General features: G+C 36.4%; 1 protein-coding gene across 1 annotated transcript in view; it reads right to left on the reverse strand.

The window, feature by feature from the left end:
- The window catches only part of LOC106869226 (adrenocorticotropic hormone receptor), a 274346-nt gene that overhangs the window by 121921 nt on the left and 130638 nt on the right, over positions 1-21787 (reverse strand). Inside the window, exon 2 of the mRNA XM_089358382.1 lies at positions 3755-3850. Coding sequence (XP_089214508.1) covers positions 3755-3808 — 54 coding nt within the window. The 5' untranslated portion in view covers positions 3809-3850. The remainder of the gene's footprint in view (positions 1-3754; positions 3851-21787) is intronic.

Raw genomic sequence — 21787 nt, forward strand, 5'->3', positions numbered from 1 at the left:
CGGTAACAGAGCCACCATTCGGTCTCTAATCGATGAACAGGGATGTAGTCTGCTCGAACCCGAAAGGATGTGTGGGGCCTTTCAACAGCACTTTGCTCGACTGTTCGGTGCGAGCGGTGAGTCGGAACGCAGGATGGACTTCACTGCCTACCTGACCGGCCTGCCGCGGCTCTCGGCGGGAGAGGCAGAGTGTTGTGAGGGTCCCATCACAGCTGCTGAAGTAAGGGATGCTATGGCGGGCTGCGCGAGGGATAAGTCACCTGGATTGGATGGTCTACCCTACGAGCTGTATTGTCAAATGCCAGACTTGTTTGGCGACCTCTTGGCATCAGTCTACTGCAACTGGCAACAAAACGGGAGAATTCCCGGTTTCGTGAGCCGAGGTGCAGTGACATTGCTGAAGAAAGACCCAAACAAGGGGAATTTTATAGATAATTTCAGGCCCATCACTCTGCTCAACGCAGACTTGAAAATTTTGGCCAAAGTAATAGCCGAGAGGTTGGCGCTTGTCATCGATAAACTGGTCGACAGGGCGCAAACATGCGCCGTGCCGGGCAGAAGTATCCATGACAACCTCCACCTCATGCGCTACATCATGGACAGGGTAGTTAAGGATCCTGGCATGGGTGGGGCGCTGATCAATTTAGATCAATCTAAAGCCTTCGATAGGGTCGACCATCGATACCTAGCGGCCGTCCTCAGGGCAGCTGGCTTTGGTCCTGTCTTCCGCGGTTGGATCGCTGCCTTGTATAGCGGCATCCGATCGGTAATACGGGTAAACGGTCACCTATCAAAACCGTTCGACATCACGCGTTCGGTCCGTCAAGGATGTCCCTTGTCGGCGCTTCTGTATGTATTGACGATCGAACCACTACTGCGGAAGCTGGCGACACTGAGGGGTATCCCACGAGAGCTGGGTTGCGGGACGAGCGTGTCTGCATATGCGGACGATGTCACCGTCATAGTGTCGAGCGAAAAGCACGTCGAGATGCTAGGCTAGACACTTAAACAATACGAAACGGTGACAGGAGCAAAAATTAACCCGGAAAAGTCAGTGGGTTTGTTACTCGGCACCTGGAGAAGCAAGCCCATACCGTCCAACAGTGACTCCGTAGTGGGACGCTGGACGGACGGACCGGTTAAACTGCTCGGGGTCTGGTTCAGTCCGGACCTCCAAATGGATAAGAACTGGGACGAGATCACCAGTAGAGTGATCAAACTCAGCCAAACATGGGCTGAGAGAAAGTTATCTCTAAAAGGCCGGGCGGAGGTGGCTAATGTGTATATCGCATCAGTCATCGATTACCGCCTGACCGTCGTGCCTTGTCCCGATGCCACCATCACGAAACTAGAACGCATATTTTTCCGCTTTCTGTGGAAGGGTGGCGTTCCGATGGTGAGGCGATCCATTTGCTGTCAACAACCGTTACGTGGAGGAGTGGGGATGCCGTGGTTAATGATTCGCAGACATGCGCTGAGACTGCATCTCTGGAACTTCATTGACGACGGTGAACAGGTGTGGGCGCCGTTTGTGAGGCACGCCTTCCCGCAGCTCGTCTCACTCACCGAACTGCAAAATGGATCAGGAAGAGACCGAAACTGGGCGAATGGCACCGCGAGTGTCGCCAAGCTCTACAACAGCTCTGCCGTCCGGGATCAAACTTGTGCAACTTCCAAACGACCAATGCGTTCTATAGAGGACTAGTGGAGGGGAGGTCTGACGACACTCTCGGGGCAAACCTGGGTGTCGACGAGAAATTCTTAACTCGCCTTTTCAAGACGACGTTCGGGCCGGGGCCTATGGATAATTTCCAGAGATCCCTGGCTTGGCAATGCTATCGAGACGCACTACCAGTTCGAGAGAAGATCTACAGACACGGTTCGAAAACCACCGGACCGACCTGCCCGAGATGCGGTCAGAGCGACGAAACCGTTCTGCACGCACTCGTGCAGTGTCCAGATATTTCAGAGCTGTGGACCTTCGTCGAACGGCTGTTGTCGCGTGTGGGACGAGCCCACTTATCAGCCGAGTCTATCGTGAATATTGTTCCGCCACCTTCCTTTAAACGGGAAGGAAAAACGGTTTTTGTAACACTGATAGCTATGGCAAAAGAATGCGTGTGGTGGACGCGTTTGAAAGGTCTACAAAAAAACACTTTCCTCTCTGGTCAGTCCCTCGTCAACTGTTTCAAGTACCACTTGAAAAGCAGGATGAGGATAGAGAGGAAAGTGTTGTCGAATGAAAGTTTCAATAAAAAATGGGTAAATGTGGCAAGAATGGTAAGAATGAAAGACGACACCATTTTAAGCATAGACTTGTAACAAAAAGAGACAAAAAGAGAGAAGGTACTTACTTTCATGTACCTTTAAAAAAAAAAGCCTGAGGTGACCGTGGTCTTTTCCGTAGGCTTTTCTCTCCACGGATAAACCTAATCTGTTCCCCGTTTTTTACATCGACTGTGATACACGATCCCTATTGATCGCCCCCTCCCACGTTTTTTTTTGTTTTTTTTTTCTTTTCTTCCCGCGATCCCTTTTGATCCAAATTATCCCCCCCCCCAAAAGCTCTACTTTGTAATTTGTCCATTTTCTGTATTTAGCCCTGTGTGGCTATAATAAAAAGATATCTAGTTATCTATCTATATAGAAAGAGAGATAAGACGAGAGAGAGAATGATAGAGAGACAGACAGGTCACACATTTATAACGACATATAAAATAATGGTTACAAAATGTTTTTTTTTTTTTGTTTAGATAAAGTATCAAAAGTTCTAAGTAAACATTGAAATATAAAGATAATACACTATGAATTCAAACGTGCGTTGATCATATATTTTGATCTGCAAACACATTTACTCTTTAGTAAAAGTTCCTTGTACTTTATATATATATATATATATATATATATATATATATATATACAAAGTATGGGGGTTTAGTTCACAGGTGATCTAAACAATTAGGTCCGCTAAGTGTTGTAACGGATTACTAGGGCTCCAAGGTTATAAACGAGACAGTAGTTATGGAGTCATTGCAGATTTCCGATATAGCGGATATATAATTGTTAAAGAGGACAACAAATGTTAAGGCAAAGCAAACATCTCAAGTCATATACATTACTATTATTGGAAAACAAATTCAGTCTTACAGCTGTTTCTGGGATATCCCATAGTATGGGATATTCCGTCATCAGAGGAATTTTTATTAAACATACGAAAGCAAAGCATTAAGGCGACACTGAAAATAATGGCTGGATGAATACATTTACAGTAAAATAAATCTGAATTTTTTATCTATTCAGACTTATATATCCAACTTTTTGATCAATCAAATATCAATTAGTGCTATGAGTAAAATACGATTAATCCGCATCGTTACCAGTGTTTTTTGTAAGCCAAATAGAAATTGGAACGCGGCGATAGACAAACGTTTTATTTCCTCCCGATAATGTGTTCCCGAACTATTCATTCTGTACAAGCCTTTGAAATGATTGGTTTTAATATTTGTATTGCACGTATAAATCTATCCGTATACCGAATGAAATTGATACAATGCGTAATACGATCTCTAAAATCGATGGTAGAATCTCGTACATTTTTAAGCATTACAAACTCTATCGTTCCGATAGAACATTATGCTTAGTTATTGAAAGGATTGTTCGATGATGATTTCTTAATAAGCATTAAAAAAAATTCTGATCTGTTTAAAGATTGTAAATACAGAATGTAAAATATAGAAAATGTCTGTTTTTTTACCTGGTTATCACTGGAGTCCATCATCTTGCTAATCTCTAAATTGGCAGTTCTCATTCCTTCTTCACTTCAGCATCATTTATCTCCTTGTTCGCCTCTCTGTAAAGAATTAACACAGTTAAGTAGGTACTGTAACTGACAAAATATATTTATTATTTATTAAATTAACGATTCAAAACCTGTCGTGGTTATTAAAATTTTGGAGTGTTCATTCTCCTAATAGCGTCCTTGAAATTCATAAAGACAAAATTTATCATAGATTTCTTCCATGTACAATGCATTCGAGAACATTTTCCAGCCTTCGTACGGAATAAGGATTAAAGGAATAAGGATTAAAGGAATAAGGATTAAAGAAAATAAATAACGAAGAAAGGATTTGCTGTAGGGAAAGTGTTATGACGTGGGTTATGCACAAAGAGAGTAAGAATCGTATTATCTAAATAAATATTTGGATATGGTTATCTAGAATAAACTTTTGCAGGATTAATACGTTCACACAGAACGCACTCCATACTACTCGAAACGTAGTTACGATATTAAACAAACACAGTAACCAATATGGATGATCAACGCTGTCAACTGCTTTCTTTATTTGAGCACTCAGGGTCATACATAGAGGGGGACGGCACAAGGACAGACAGAACACCACAGTGGAGGCAAAAACATAAAGCGGAGGAAAATGGAAAAATGTACAATGAAATTGATGGTGATGAATGCATGCGCCTCACTCACATGCAGTACTATTTGAAGGTTCTTGCTTTCAATTTATAATCTTTTTCTTTTCGGTATTTTTTTTTTTACTATTAGCATCATTTTCTTTACTCTTTTTTTCTTCCTTTTTCCCCTTTTTAAAAAACAAAAACAAAACAATTTACTCTCTTTTTTTAAATACCTTATGTATGGCTCTATTTTACTTAATTTTACTACTGGCGGTAGTTCATCGAACTCCACCACGAATCCTGGTGGTTCCGCTTTACATTTTTACTTCAGCTTGGTATATTTTCTCTTGTCGATTAAAATTGCTTTCACATTTTCACCATACATCTCCTTGGGTAACTTAAACCTTATAACTGATTTCAGTTTGGTTATCAATTTTTCTATATTTACATGTTTGTCATGTCACGAAATTCCAGCTGTTTTCCCTGCCTTACTGCTTGCTTACCATGTTCCACCCCTGGTGGCACTTCTTCCAATAGGGTTAGTGTCGCTGTTTCTTCTCGTTGCTGTTCTACTTCTTTGGTTTAAAAATCTTCTAGTATGCTTGCTTCTCTCTCTTCCTCCTCCATAACCTCCTTCTCAATCTTCTTTTTTACCTGTTACTCGATCTTTTCTTCAACCTCTTTTGCGACTTCTTCCTCAGTCTCTTTATCTACTATTTTCTTTTTCTGTCTCTCCGGAGGAGAGCCAACTCTTTCTTTCCTCTTTCTTTTTTTAACCACTTCAAATTCCTCCTCTATTCCTGTTGTCTCTTTTTCATCCTCTTTCACCACGTCGTTCACTATCTCTTGCTCCTCAGATAGTTCTATTTGCTGCACTTTCTCCTCTCTCTGCGGGCACCACACCTTTATGTGGTCTTTCTTGCCACATATGGGAGGCTTGCCCTCCACCACCACTCTCAATCTTACATCTTCGGGTAATATTTCTTCTGGAATCTTATTCATATCACTCACAGTTGTCTGAACTACCATCTTGATTCCATAACCCCAGCAGTTGACTCTTTTCGTTCTTGTTATTCTCAGGATATTTGCATCCTCCTCCATATTATCCATGTCTGCAGCGACCAGCGATGTTTCATTCAATTCTGGAGGAACCCTTCCCACTCTTACTCTGACAACTCACTTGCCATAGTATGTCGGTAGGAGCGACCACTCTTCTATCTTTATGGCGTCAGTGGAGTGCTTTATTGCTTCGTCTTCGCCTGCGAATGGCACCTCCAGTCTGCCATATATTCTTCCCCTTCTTATAAACGTCGTAACCTTTTTGACCTCTTTCAAACACTTATCGATATCCTCTATGGTTGCCACTTCAATTTTCCTTGTTCATACTTTCAGTGTTTTGTATATCACTGTTCGTTTCTTTACTCCATTTGTTAACTCGAACGGGGGCGTCAATTTAAGGTTGTGGCATTCTTTCAGCTTTTTTGGCCCAATTTTAACTTCTCGAACCTCCAAAGCTTCTACTTCAATTCCTCTACCAGTTGCAACCGCATAATTGTGGCTCTTCGCTGGTTCATTCTCTATTACACTTCTTTTAGCTGGTTCTGCCATAAGTGGGAAGAACGCAAAAGGAAAAAACGAAGTGTGAAATGAATTTACTCTAAGTTATTATATCATTATTGTTTTCAAATTTATGTGAGATGATATAGATCAAGTATTTTGTATTTGAATTGTTTCAGATATTCAGAGATCTATCTGTAGGGCAAGGCGATCAGTTGAACGATTTAGGCTTGCATATTATAGCCGATTAATAGTAGACGTGATTGAGGACATTCTCAGAGATTAGTTGCATGTTTCGGACGATTTGAGACACAGGGATTAAGGACTATTTCCAAAAATCCCTAAACTCGCATTGATCATACAACGCATTTAACTGGAATTGAACAGAAGGTACGTCGATACGTATTTTATTCTATGCATATTCAAGCAAAAATCTATATTGATTTGTTTATCTATGGTGTAAAATGGCGACCTCAGTACAGTTTGGAGCAGCTATTTTCAAAGGCTTCCCCTTCTGTAATTTTTTATGAGTTCTTATTTTCAATTATTCATAGCTTATTAGAAAGTTGATGAAAGTGTAAGAAATACTTTTCTCTAATATATTGATGGTTCGTTTCCAACTTTTTTCAGCTACTAACCAAAATTTGTTATTCCTTACAGGTAGATGATTTCCTTACATTAATAATAACCACCTGGAGAATTTTTCCAATTTTTTTCTCTTTGTAATTCGATGATTATTTATCCATGGGGGATATTACCTCGCGATTCTATGTACGAAGCTTCTATGGTATGCCATTGGGACAATTCAATTAAATTTAGTTTCTCCAGAAACATTATAGCATTTCAACATTTAGGTCTTAAAATATTTTCTGAGGTATTTTCAAAACTATGTTGTAAACGTTGGGTGTTTGGCAGAAACGGTGAAACGGTGGAACGCCGTAGAAGATAACCTGTTGATTTCGGATACCTCCCTTTAATTTTTGAGTTCAAATTCAACTTAGCTTTACTGTATTTCGCCCTTTCAAGGTCGTTAAAATTAAAACTGATATCGATTGTGGAAAAGTATCTCCTGGAATACGTTTTAACAGTAGTGCTACAGTTCAATGACCAAAACTAGATAATATAGAAGGATTCAATACATCTTGCGAGTATGTGTGTGTGTGTGTGTTTGTGTGTGTGCGTGTGCGTGTGTGTGTGTGTGGGTGTATGTGTGTGTGTGTCTTGTGTACTATTCCGCTTTTGGTGGGACTAACACAAATATACTCCATCCAGCGCGTAATAAATATTTGCTAAACAGATTTAAACATTTTTTAAATTGTACATACATAAACATATGCACACATACATACATGAATGCAGACATACATAAATACATACACACACACATATATACATAAACATGCATACATGCATACATACACACATAAATACATTTATATATATACACACATGCATACAGACATATATCCATATACACACGCGTGTATGTATGTATGTATGTATGTATGTATGTAAGTATGTTTGTATGTATGTATGCTTGAATATAAATATATATATATATATATGTATGTATGTATGTATGTATGTATATATATATAAATATATATATATATATATATATATATATATATATATATATATATATATATATTATATATGGTGGTGGTGGTCATCAATCCCATCGATTTCAACGCATGACTATTTAAAGGAAAAGTTAAGATTAAAAGAGGCCACATCCTTTTGCAATTTATGCGTGAACGTAAGATGAGTCCAGATATGGATTTTCTATCAGGTCACAATGGGGACAACGATGATTTTGATTTTACCTGGGATTCGGCAAATGTGTCTGTTGACCTGAAGTGTATACAAATATTTTGTTGTTCAGTCTCATCATCCCAAATTGTTTAGTTACATCATAACTTGTATTACACCGCTCAGATCGATATAGGCAAGAACTGTCCTAAGATGTTAGATTAAGCGTGTAAGGATTTTAGGGATTATTCCAACTTATCCTTATGCCTCAGAACGGGTATTCTTGCACTGCGGAATCCCTCTACTTGCAGGCCATTTAAAAGAGGTTTCCGAATGTGATCATCTTGCCTTGAGATAACTTGCCCTGTCCCTATGCACTGAATTCTCAATAGTATGCTTTCGATCCTGGAGATACATATTTTTCTAATTTATTGACATTTGATATCTTATCTTGCCATTTTATGCTGCAGATGTTGCGCTGACAGCACACGCGGAAGGTTTCAAGTTTCTTTATATATCTGTAACAGAGAATCTATATCAGTACAACTACTGGTCAAAATTACGACAAGGCTTTGGAAGAGTATATCACTGGAACTTTCAGTGCGTTCTTTAATTTCATTGAGTTTCTAATTCTTTCTACTTCTAATTAAAATCCTAACCTCCAACTCCTTCGTTCAAGATATAACCAGTTCTTATCACCTCTGCAATAATCACTCTTCATTCTCAATATCAGCTTTGTATAAACTAAGTATCTTATGAATGCCTTTCACTTTAATACTTCTAAATAGTCTTCCTTATTATATGGTTCGGGACTTCCACTCGCTTTACTTACCATTCTTTCACCCTTCCCAATTTTAAATATCACTGCGGTCTTTATGCCACTCTTCATTTCTAGCTTTCTCCTTCCTCCTTTACCTGACTAGTCTCTCACACCAACTTTGTGCCGGCCTTTCCACCTCTCTCATATAACCGCCTCACCATTCCATTCCCTCAACCTCTATCCATTTACCATTTGCTTGTTTGCATCCACAGCAGTAATATCACATTTTTTCAATCTTCCTTTCGTCCTTATTCTTTACCGAACGAAGTAGCCATCACAGTGATTGAACTTACCAAATTTTTTGAAAGACTTCCATGTAGACTAAAACTTGCCCGTTTGCCCTGATTTCTATTTTTCTAACGTCCGTCTACTTGCAGCTGCTCAAGCAGACTATTAGCTACTTCAAATGTATCAATTTTATGGGCCTGCTAACGATAAGGCTACAGTCCCTTACTCCCGGCAAAACACTATTTTAAGAATCAGTCTAATTAACCGTTTATACTCATGTCTTTGTATTACAATGCTGGAGTATATTTGCTGGAAACAGCTGCTTGGTTCCGATAATTTTCGAAGTTAAATTATTTTGAAGAAACGAGACACAAATGCATAAATGTACATCAGGAAGTAGACACACACCTACACACACCTATACATGCACACATACGTACGCTCACACACATGCATCTGAATATACAAGCATATATGTATACGTTTGTGTATATTTGTATGTATATACATACATGCATACTTATACGCACTTGTAAATATATACGCATATACATATATTATATACATTTATGTGCATATATCTGCTCATACATATAAGTATATATATTTGTGCGTGTGAGTGTGTGCGCGCGCGCGCTCATGCGTATTATGTGTGTGTCTGTATACGAACGTATATATCTTGAACCCACCAGTAGAAGATTACCGGCTCATTTAACTAATGTTATTCAGTTTATCAATCGATACCAATGGTAAATATATTTAGTCACGTTATTCGTCCCTTCACCTCCTTCTTTGGCTATTTCCATGATTTATTATGGAAAATAACAATCACATTGCAACATTATACAAATGACTAAATACATGTGAATTCGTATATTCTACGTTTGTGTTGGTAGATGTTCTAATGTGGTGTGGCATTGAACATAGGTATGCCAATGCATAAATATGTATATGTATATGAGATATTAAAGTTTATAATATCAAGTGGCTTAGCATGCGTAAAGAAATGCCATACGATGAAAAAATTATTAAATAATAATTAACGTTGCTACAAATAGCACCAGCACGCAAAAAGTAGCAGTCAGAAGGCAACTACAACCACAAATTTCACTCAAATCGGGGGAATAAACAGAAATTTTAAGCCCCCCCCCCCCCCGTATCAATATCGTTATTAGTACGGGGACTAAGAATTTCTGCTCATTCCCCCGATTTAACACGTGCTGGGAGATGAGGCTATTATGCCTGTCCAGAAACCGGCCCACGTTAGTCCAAATACTTGAATGTATGTTGAGAGATTTTCGTAGTCTGTTTGCCTTCGGACGGTTGATTTCTGTAGTTATTAACAGTGTATTTTGGCGATTAAAAAAAAAGAGTTTTTGACTGTTATTTCTACCAGGTGGACATACTTAGTATGTTCTTTGATTAATATATATATATATATATATATATATATATATATATATATATATATATATATGTATATAATTTCAGCATGGAAGATGTTTATAAGCCAAGAACTAAAAGTACTTCAAGGCGGTGCCCCAGCATAGCCGCAGTCTAATGATTGAAACAAATGAAAAAATACAAGGACAAATGCTGTCAATAGCGAATGCTAAGACTCTTTAGCCAGCTTACTCTGTGATAATCTTTCTAATGTTGGCTCAAGGCAAGTAGTTTTATGGTTGGGAGATGGGCAATTAAAATGTGCCAGAAGAAATACCGCTCAGATTTTTCTCCAACGTGCTACCGATTCTGGCAGCTTACCATTTTGGCAAGCCATGATAATAATAATTCGTTCGTTTTATTGGCCACAAGGGCTAATATCAATTAAAAACATATAAGGACAAAGACAGGACGAAGGTTACAAAAGGTCTTGTCCGAAAAGGTAGGAAAGTTCGTCTAAACAGAGGAAGAAAACGGAGAAAGATATAATAAATAAATAGATAAATAAATAGATAAATAAATAAGTAGAACTCCCAAAGGGGGAGGCGCTTCGAAAAAGGAAAGGTTACACGTGGAAAAACCCATAAAACCACGGGAGCCTGGTCAGAAAAAATAAGAAAGGGGTATAGAGCCCTTTCTCCTTTTACATTACCTTTTTTCCTTTTTTTCTTTTCTTTTTAAGTTATAAATAAGTTTTTATATAAAATATTTGCTATATTTATTCGAAAATTTACTACGGATTATTTTTCTATACATTTTTTAAAAAAATCTCAAGCTGTATTAACCTTCAACATATTTCCAGCTGTACCATTTTAGTAAGATAATGGAATCCTATGAAGCAAATTTACCAAATAAAGTAAAAAGACGAAATGAAGAACGATTTATAAGAAAAAAAAAAAAGAAAAACCGACAGAGAACAGTTTATAAAGAAAATAAAACAGAGAAATGGAAATATATATCTTCACATGATGATGTCTGCAAGATATCTTGAAATATTGGATATGACATGCCATGTATTATTATCACCAATATCTTGGTAAATGTTCCTTTTGTAAGAAACGAATGTGACATATAATATCACTTACACAAGCTTCGCTTGTCATCCTGTCTATGTCAGAGCTATTTTCATTGCTTTCAAAATATGTGTTCGCAAACTGAGAATTGAAATTGGATATAAATAGCAGGAATAAAATGATATAAGTAATGTATATAAGAACTATATAAGAGTTTATCAATGAAATACATAAAAAGAGAAATAAGTATATCGCTTCTGGTGCTGATGCGTGAAATATATATACATTGATATAAAGCAGACGAATTACTGTGAATTATTAACACCTTCATTTGGTAAATCTTTTGTACGGAACTAACGTAATATATAACATCATTAACTACACGTGGCGATGTTGTGTATGCAAGCCACAAGAACAGCAGAGTGCACACTTTGGAGTCACTCAAAGCAAGTCGAAAAAGCTGCTGTGTTTTGTTGTTATATATTGTTAGTTTCCTTAGACTATAGAGATTAAGTTGTTTCAGTTTTAGTATTTATATATATATATATATATATATATATATATATATATATATATATATATATATATATTGTTTTTGCTTTTAATTTTCTTCGATGTACTTCAATTATTGTCGTTGTTAAAGCACTAATCGGAGATGCTTCAGCTATGTCTTTCAATCCTGTCTTTCAATCAGATATATAGGATAGCTTGAACAACATTATCCAATATCTTCTTCGCTCATTAAGATGGTTGAATATGACTTGAAAGGAGAAGAGATTAAGCTACTGTTTCTAGTAGTTTGGATTACCTCATAGTGTCTTTCGCAATGAGTCGGTTTATATTTGTGTTGTTCATATTTAGTCCCAGGTTACCTTTCATCAAGCAAATTTATATAATGTTCAAAGGCAACCAGATTGTCCTTTAAAGAGATTATCCCGTGTAACAGATAGCTGAATCTGTCTTACACGCAATCGGCAGTGCTCTTCGGTGCATTACCAGGTCCGGGATTTCTGGAAATTATTTATCGGTCTAGAGTCGATAAAAATAATAATTTCGTAAGAAAAATATTTCTAGCTAATCCCTCTCGGTGTCAGAGTCTCCTCCAGGACGTTGTCACTCCATAGAACATCATGATAGTGGAGTGTGAACACCTGACGACACTTTAGGTGCTAGACGCCCAACTTCTTTCTACGCTTCATAGAGGACTACATCTCCGCCAAACAGACGATCTGTAGATATGGACGTTTTACTAATGGTGACCATATCTGATCACGGTGAAGAAAATGCCATCGTAGCCTCAACGTATGTCGGCGTATTATTAGACAGAACATGCCCGGTCCTCCACGCAGCCATGTGGTATGTCTCCTAACGGAGGAGATAACAGCAAGAACGCTAGGACAATGCTTCTCGGAAAATAATCCCCTGATAGAATTACACCCAAGGTAGTTTAACAAACTTACTATGATAAATCATGAAATGAAAGCTGTGTACATATCAGTAATAAGTTCTGCATGGTTATATTACAGAAAAACTTCAACTTGGCATCAACATTTTTGCCAGGTCATTTTTCTCTCCAATGAACAACCGAGATTCTGTCTCTCTGAAGGATATGCTTCAACAATACAATAACAGGGAGTCACAGAAATAGGTATGCAGAGTCACAACCTAAATGCACTAAGCGATATCGAGTTAAAGCTAAAAAATGTTCGTACATTATAAGAAATTGCCCTAAAATGATACTTCGTTATTGCATTGTTTATCTATGAAGTATGATGTTCGTGGCTAAGATATACATGCAAATCTGAAGAAATGATAAGCTAGTGACGAGAAATGTATAAAACTAAAGCGTATGGAGGGCATAATGACTCATGGTATGAAAGAACACATGTGAAATGTTTCTGTGAAAGCTTCAATAAAGTACGAACGAAAGGGATCAAATATAACGACCTGCTCAGAGAAAAGAAATTATGCACAGTAATCGAAATCGGTTGACCAGCAGATGTTAATATGATATTAAAGATTAGTGAAAAAGAAACCTTCTATTCTGAACAGATAAGAAATCTGCTGTTGCTCCGGCCAAACTAAAGCTTTAGATTTGTAACTATAATTATTGGTTTTGCCTCAGTACGTATGTTGAGAAACTGAGTTTCATAAAACCAGCAAGAACACGACCAATTAGGAGATTACAGTTATAAACCACGAAAGATATTGTCAATATATATATGTATGTATATGTGTGTGTGTGTCGATGTAATATTCAGGTGGTTTAGAATGTAATAGAATATAGACATGCATACACATGTAAACTTATGTTTGTGTACGCTCACATAAGTTGAAATTTACAGCTCTGCAAATGTAATGACATTTATGCCAGTATGCCTGTGGAATATAAATGGATATATAAATGCAAATATACATTTATGTCAGAATACATATATAGACCCATACATCATTGCGCACATATACAAAAAGATGCAAATATACATATATATATATATATATATTATATATATATATATATATATATATATATATATATATATATATTTATATATATATATATATATATATATATATATATATATATATATATATATATATATATATATATATATATATATATATATATATATATGTATGTATGTATGTATGTATGTATGTATCGTTGTTTTCACCGTGCCACAATACACACGTTCTTATCTGGACTATCTGCTCCTTCCACCTTTATCTACTCTCTCCACATTTTTTTTTCTTTCCAACGAAGAGTCATGCTCGAAACGTCATTTTTTATGCAGATTCTTTCCTGCTTTTATACATTTAGAATTGAAACCGCGACCAGGTATTATTTATTCAACAAATTTCATGACCACACAATTACATTACATTTGCACAACTATGTAATATAACGATTCACTGTGAGGAGTCATTTTATGCTGTTGCTATTTATGTCAATATTATTGTTACATCTTTGAATGTTAGAAGTGTTTATTTTAGTTGTCGTCAATGATACTGCTTTATAATATAGATATTTGTGTTAATATTTTTTTCATACTTGCTACTACTTTTTATTTCAGCTTTGCTGTTAATTTAAGATTAGTGTCTATCACAGTTTTGTGTTGTGCTTATTCTTAACATATATTTATCGCTTTTTATCTTTTACACCATCAGAGATTTTTTTAGTGCTGTGTGTATGTGTGCTTGGTTGTATATAGGTGACTGCCAGTGCATGTATCTGTGTGCGTGCGTTCGGGTGTGTGTGTGCGTGTGTGTGCACGTACTATGAAATTATGTGTCAATGGCGGTTAAGCACGGTTATTAATAACAGTGCTGCATTTTTTTCGTTATTTATAATCAGGATTTTGCTATTATTATTATTGCCTTCCTCGTTACTCTTACATCTGATATCATTCCGGAAATACGTACATACATACATACATGCATGCATGCATGCATACATACATACATACATGCATGCATGCATGCACACACACACACACACATATATATATATATATATATAGAGTGCGAGTGAGAGAGATAAAGAGAAATATATGTATATATATAAGTATGTATAGATATATACAAACACACACACACACACACACACACACACACACACACACGCAGAAGTGGCTGAGTGGTATGTAGCTTGCCCACCAACCACGTGGTTCTGGGTTCAATCCCACTGCGTGGCATCTTGGGCAAGTGTCTTCTACTATAGCCTCGGGCTGACCAAAACCTTGTGAGTAGATTTGGTAGACGAAAACTGAAAAAAGCCCGTCGTATATATGTATATATATATTCGTGTGTGTGTGTGTGTGTGTGTGTGTGTGTGTGTGTGTGTGTGTGTGTGTGTGTGTGTGTGTGTGTGTGTGTTTGTCCCCCTAGCATTGCTTCAGAATCGATGCTTGTTTTGTTTATGTCGCCGTAACGTAGCGGTTCGGCAAACGAGACCGATAGAATAAGTACTAGGCTTACAAAGAATAAGTTCCGGGGTCGATTTGCTCGACCAAAGGCGGTGCTCCTGCATGGCCGCAGTCAAATGACTGAAACAAGTAAAAGACATGTATATCCAAACCACCACCTTCGTGTTGTATTACTACTTCTCAACACGCATGCCTACTGGGCCACCAAAGCAACTACATATATATATATATATATATATATATATATATATGTGTGTGTGTACATGGATGCATGTATATATGTATGTATAAGGCGGTGCTCCAGCATGGCGGCAGTCAAATGACTGAACCTAGCAAGAGAATATGTATATAAATATATAAATATGAACGTGTTTTGTATGGAAGAATGTTTGTGCATACGAAAAATGAAGCAGAGTGCAGGTGAACGCGTACAGGATCAGGAAACGGCATAAAGATAGTTTACAGCCACATATCGTCAGCTGTTGATGAAATTCTTCGCAGTTGGCCATATCATATCAAATGAATCGCTCACTTCAAAATTCCTGTAGGTTTTATAAGACATATGATCAGAAAATAGTGAAAAGGACGACAAATGTATAGAAAGATTTACGAAAGTGTAGGTACGAGACCTCGAAACCTTACAAAATAATTACTTCTTGCAGCTTCGCTAAATTAAGGTGCGGCTTTTCGGCGACAGTGATAAGAGAGAACCAATGCGGGGACGATTGAGAAAATGCTTTGCTTGGTGATGAGTCTTAGAAGAAAAGCAATAATGGAGCATAAGGAAACAGTAAAATAAGAATGAAATGCGAGGAGACTTAGGGAAGACAGAAAAGAAATAAGAGGGAACAATAAACTTCTGATAAAAGGAAAGGGGAAAGAATACACAATGACTAAAAGACAGCTAACTCGGTAGAGGAGAAAAAGAGAAACAGACACAGTCGGGTAGCCATTCCCTGAGAGATATCATATAAATATGTATGTTAATATTTAAAACGCTAGTTCACGTGTCTATCTATTAGCTGGATCTTGTATTATGTCACACTGAAATAGAAAGCAATGGTTGTACTGAAATAAGAGGATCAGAGAGAAATAGAAAGTGAATTGCATAAGATAGGTACATAGATGATGAGAAACTGACCAAGTAGCATAGAGAAGGAAAGAGAAAAGGAGTACTTTTCAGCCTTCAGCGAGCACACACACACACAAACATATACATATATACATACATACATACTTCTATATATACATATACATATACATACATATATATATATATATATATATATATATATATATATATATATATATATACGCAAACACCCTAATCTACACATTATAAACAAAAAACATGAACAAAATAAATATTTCTCTGATCAGACCTTTAGACGTAGGAACACCAGATCATTTTCAAAACCTCAACAAAGATTACCTACAAAAAACGGGGAAAAAAACCGGCCTAGAACCAGAAACAATACCAGACCATCCTCTCAGATCACTAAAACCAATACTTACAAATTGAAAAAGAAGATATTTAATTCTGAAAATAGGAAGGCAAACATAACAACACCAGGTAAAATAACTCAACGAAAACACAAACTTCAAGTCAACACCAACAAAAATACTAACCATAAACAGAAAAAAATTCATTTTTTAATGTCAGGACAACAAACACCGGAGAAAGAAACACTCCAAGAAGTAACATACCCAAAACAATTGGACACATAGACCCTAAGATAATTAATCTTTCCAGAAGAGATCTTGACAATGATGAAACCCAACTTCTGTTAAAAGGCCTGATATTTACACCTACACCAACAGTCAACCACCATGAACTAAAGGAAGATATCCAGAAATTCTGTCGCAAATTACGACTTGTCGAATTCTTCACCACCAATATTAATAATAAAAATAATAATGAAACCGAAGATTCTTTAGTGAGGAATAAATCAAATTTCACTCCACCAAAAGGCAGAAATATCTACCTGGACCAATATATTGACACCCTATCAAACTTCCCCCTAAAACAAAATACCAAAATTAGGCCGAACATTAACAAATCAGAGATATCTGCACTTAAACGCATACAAAACGATGAAACAATAATAATTAAACAAGCAGATAAAGGGGGTGCAATCGTCATCATGGATGTGGAATACTACAAGGATTTAGTTGAGGAACAACTAAATGACACAACCTTCTATTGTGAAATACCCTCGAACATAGACCACCACATCATGAAGAAGATCAACCACCTAGTTTCTAAACACTACAACTCACTCACTGACAATGAAAGAGACTACATCACCAACTTCGAACCAAAACCCAGTAACTTTTACGGCTTACCCAAAATACATAAGTCAGAAGATATTCAACAGGGAGTAAAGGAACAAGGAAGTGAATACATAAAAGTGCTACATCCAAAAGATTTAAAACTTAGACCAATTATAGCTGGCCCAGTATGCCCTACTCACCGTCTAAGCAATTTCATCGACATTCTTTTGAAGCCACTTTGTACATACATACCCAGTTTCATTCGGGATGACATCGACTTTTTATCCCATCTTCCCAAAACCACTGAAACAAATTCAATCCTACTGAGCTTCGATGTAGTAAGCCTATACACAAATATCCCACATGATTTAGGAATAAAGGCGGTTGAATACTGGGTAAACAAACACAGAGAAGCAATTCCCAACAGGTACACGGTGACATTTATACTAGAATCAGTGAGACTTATCCTGGAAAATAATAAGTTCTTCTTCAATGGTAAGAACTATATCCAAATTAAAGGCACGGCTATGGGGACGAGGTTTGCCCCCGTTTATGCGAATTCGGTGATGGGTTACTTGGAACAAAAACTCTACCAGGAGATAGAGGAGAAATATAACACCGAATTTAGGAAGCTTATAGAAAAAGCATGGAAGAGATACCTGGACGATTGCTTCATAATCTGGACCAAACCTCAAAGCATTGTGGAAGAATTTAACACCCTCCTGAACAATCTACACCCATCCATCCAATTTACAAAGGAGATGAACAGTAGCAAATTACCATTTCTAGATATAATGGTAATTAAAAAGAACACCGTCATTACCACAGATATATATTACAAACACACAGACACACTCCAATACTTGAACTTTAAATCGTGCCATCCACCCCATACAAAACGCAACATACCATACTGCCTAGCCAGGAGAATATGTACTATTGTAGAGGATATAGAGACCAGAAATCAACGCCTGATGGAACTGAAAGAATTTCTGGTGAAGCAAAAATACCCATCACGACTCATAGCAAATGGTATTCAGCGGGCTTCGAAAATACCCATACAACAACTGAGGACACCGCAAAGAAAAGACAAACAGGAAAAGATCATTCCATTTATAGTGACACAAAATCCATGCCACCAGAACATCTTTAATATCGCCAAAGCGAACTTACCGATCCTTGCACAAAGTAAGGAATTGAGAAATATCATTACAGATCAAAATATAACTCTAAGTAAGAGACAACCTAAAAACTTGAAAAAGCTATTAACAAAGGCAAGGTTTGACCTCAGCAACAAAAATCAAACACTCACTGTATCCAAATGCAATGATAGCCGATGCGGCACATGCCGATCAATCCATACCGGCCCATATATGAACACAAAAACAGGGAAAATATTCATCAATGCGAACATGAACTGCAAAAGTAGAAATCTAATCTACTGCATCAAATGCCCTAATTGTGAAGAACTGTACGTTGGCCAGACAGGTAATGCAATATCGGAACGCTCACGGGTACATCGACAACAGATTAAAAACCCAGAAGTCCGCCAAATACCACTGAGTAACCATCTGGCAACATGTGGTCATCAAACTTTTATTATATTTCCATTCCATAAACTTTACAACCGGAATGAAATTGAAAGAAAATGCAAAGAAAAGGACTTTATTAAGAAATTCAAACCCACTCTTAACAAACAATGATTAAATCCATCTTACTTGGGGTTTAAAAATCTTATCCCTGTAACCAAAACACAAAAAATCTCTCAGATATCATTTCTATAAATAGATTTGGCATCATTTCTAAGAACAGCCAAACACCTACTGGGGTTTAAAAATATTATCCCTACAACCCACACAAAACAATAAATTAAAATATCATCATTTCTAAAAATAGATTTGACATCAATTCTAAAAAAAAGCCAAACACCTACTGCTGCTGTCCAAAGGAATTGGTATAAAAGACAGAAAACCAGCCAACTTATTACAGTCTGTTAAAGTCTGTCATACCGGCCATGACGAAGGGAAATAGCCCTGAAACTCGAGTCGCCGTTATATATTTATATTTTTATATTTATATATTTGATCCTTTATATTGAACACTCAATATTTCATCTACATTCAATACTTTCTTTCATGGTGCCATCCATCTTTATTTTATTTTATTTTATATTGTATATTGTATATTATATTATATATTGTATATTCCATATTCTATACCCCACATTGGTTCTGCAGGAATATAAATAAAACATAAAAAACAGACAGTGTTGGAACTCTTTTAAACAAAATAATATATTCCTCTATACACAATCATACAATCATGTTTTATTTATATTCCTGCAGAACTAATGTGGGGTATGGAATATGGAATATACAATATACAATATAAAATAAAATAAAATAAAAATGGATGGCACCATGAAAGAAAGTATTGAATGTAGATGAAATATTGAGTGTTCAATATAAAGGATCAAATATATAAATATATAAATATAAATATATATATATAAAGGCGACTCGAGTTTCAGGGCTATTTCCATTCGTCATGGCCGGTATGACAGACTTTAACAGACTGTCTATATATATAACAGACTGTATATATATATATATATATATATATATATATTATATATATATATATATATATATATATATATATATATATATATATATATATATATATATATATATATATATATGTATATATATATATATATATATATATATATATATATATATATATATATATATATATATATATATATATATATATATCGGTTTACTCACCGACACAGAGGGGAAGCAGCAGTCACCAAGCGCATTGTTATCAGCGATGTAGTATAGAAAGATCCAATCATTTGGTTGATCACGCAATCTCTCTCTCTCTCTCTCTCTCTCTCTCTCTATATATATATATATATATATATATATATATATATATATATATATGTGTGTGTGTGTGTGTGTGTGTGTGTGTGTGTGTGTATGTGTGTGTGTGTATGTACAGACACACACACATTGCCACCTCGGGTAATAGTAAGAGATTTGGCGTGCATAATATAACTAAAATCTAAGTGCTATCAACTTTCCTTGTGCTTATTCAAAATGACGAAATGAATTTTCATTTTCAAAAGAATATATTTCACATCTATATTTTTGTAACAAATATTTGTTATTTTTAAGCATAATCTTAAATTGCTCTCTCAAAAGATGTATAGTTTTTACAAGTTATAAGACACTCATGTTTCACTCCTTACGTTAAGCCACCCTGTATCTTTCGCTTGCTCTGTCTGACTGTCTGTCTCTCTCTCTCTCTCTCTCTCTCTCTCTCTCTCTCTCTCTCTCTCTCTCTCTCACACACACACACACACACACACACACACACACACACCTCTCTATAAGGTCACCCAAGCAACATTTTTATCGGCGACCTGGTAGAATAGTTACTGCGACAGGTAAAAAAGACTATTTCTGTGATAAAGAGGTGAGATGAGAGAAACTGTTCTCCCGAAAATACTTCGGAGGCGTTCCTTTGTCGTTATGTCGTGAGTTCAAATTCTGCCGTGGTCAACTTTGCCTCTCATGCTTTCGGAGATCAATAATAAATTAATATTGCGTATTGTACTTCTGTATAAATGTCAGGGCTGCCCCTTTACTGCTGAGTGCACTGGAGCAACGAAAATGAAAGTTTTGCTGAAGAAAAAACTTTGTTTTAGCTGTCAAATGTCGCCACCCGGCTGGCTAAACGAGCAAGCCAACATTTCTCTTCGATCCAAAGGGGGACTGGAGCAACGTGAAATGAAGTGCTTTGCTCAAGAACACAACTCGCCACCCATTCGAGGAATCGAACCCACGATATACGTATATATATATATATATATATATATATATATATATATATATATATATATATATATATATATATATATATATATATATAAATTAATCAAAGGACATACTAAGTATGTCTACCTGCTGGAAATAACAGTCAAAACTCTTATTTAAATCACCAAGAGTAAATAATATCTTCGTAAATATTTCCTCCTGAATCATTTGCTCCGTATTGAAAAACACACACACACACACACACACACACACACACACACACACACATGTTGCTTTACAATCGCACATTTTTATGTATTCAGTGTATATAATTTTACAAACTTGAACATACAAATAGATGAGAGTATAAATACAAACATTTAAATAGTCAAAACATAAACATGAAACTATAAAACTGAATAGATTTATTTATGAATTAATTAATCTTCGCTGATTAATGAACGATTTAACTAACTCATGTTCTAGGAGCGAACACTTCTATACAAATTAGAATTGTCGATTTACTGACTCCTGGTT

This window comes from Octopus bimaculoides, chromosome 10 (assembly GCF_046866305.1).
Source record: "Octopus bimaculoides isolate indiv1 chromosome 10, ASM4686630v1, whole genome shotgun sequence".
NCBI classification, from domain to species: domain Eukaryota; kingdom Metazoa; phylum Mollusca; class Cephalopoda; order Octopoda; family Octopodidae; genus Octopus; species Octopus bimaculoides.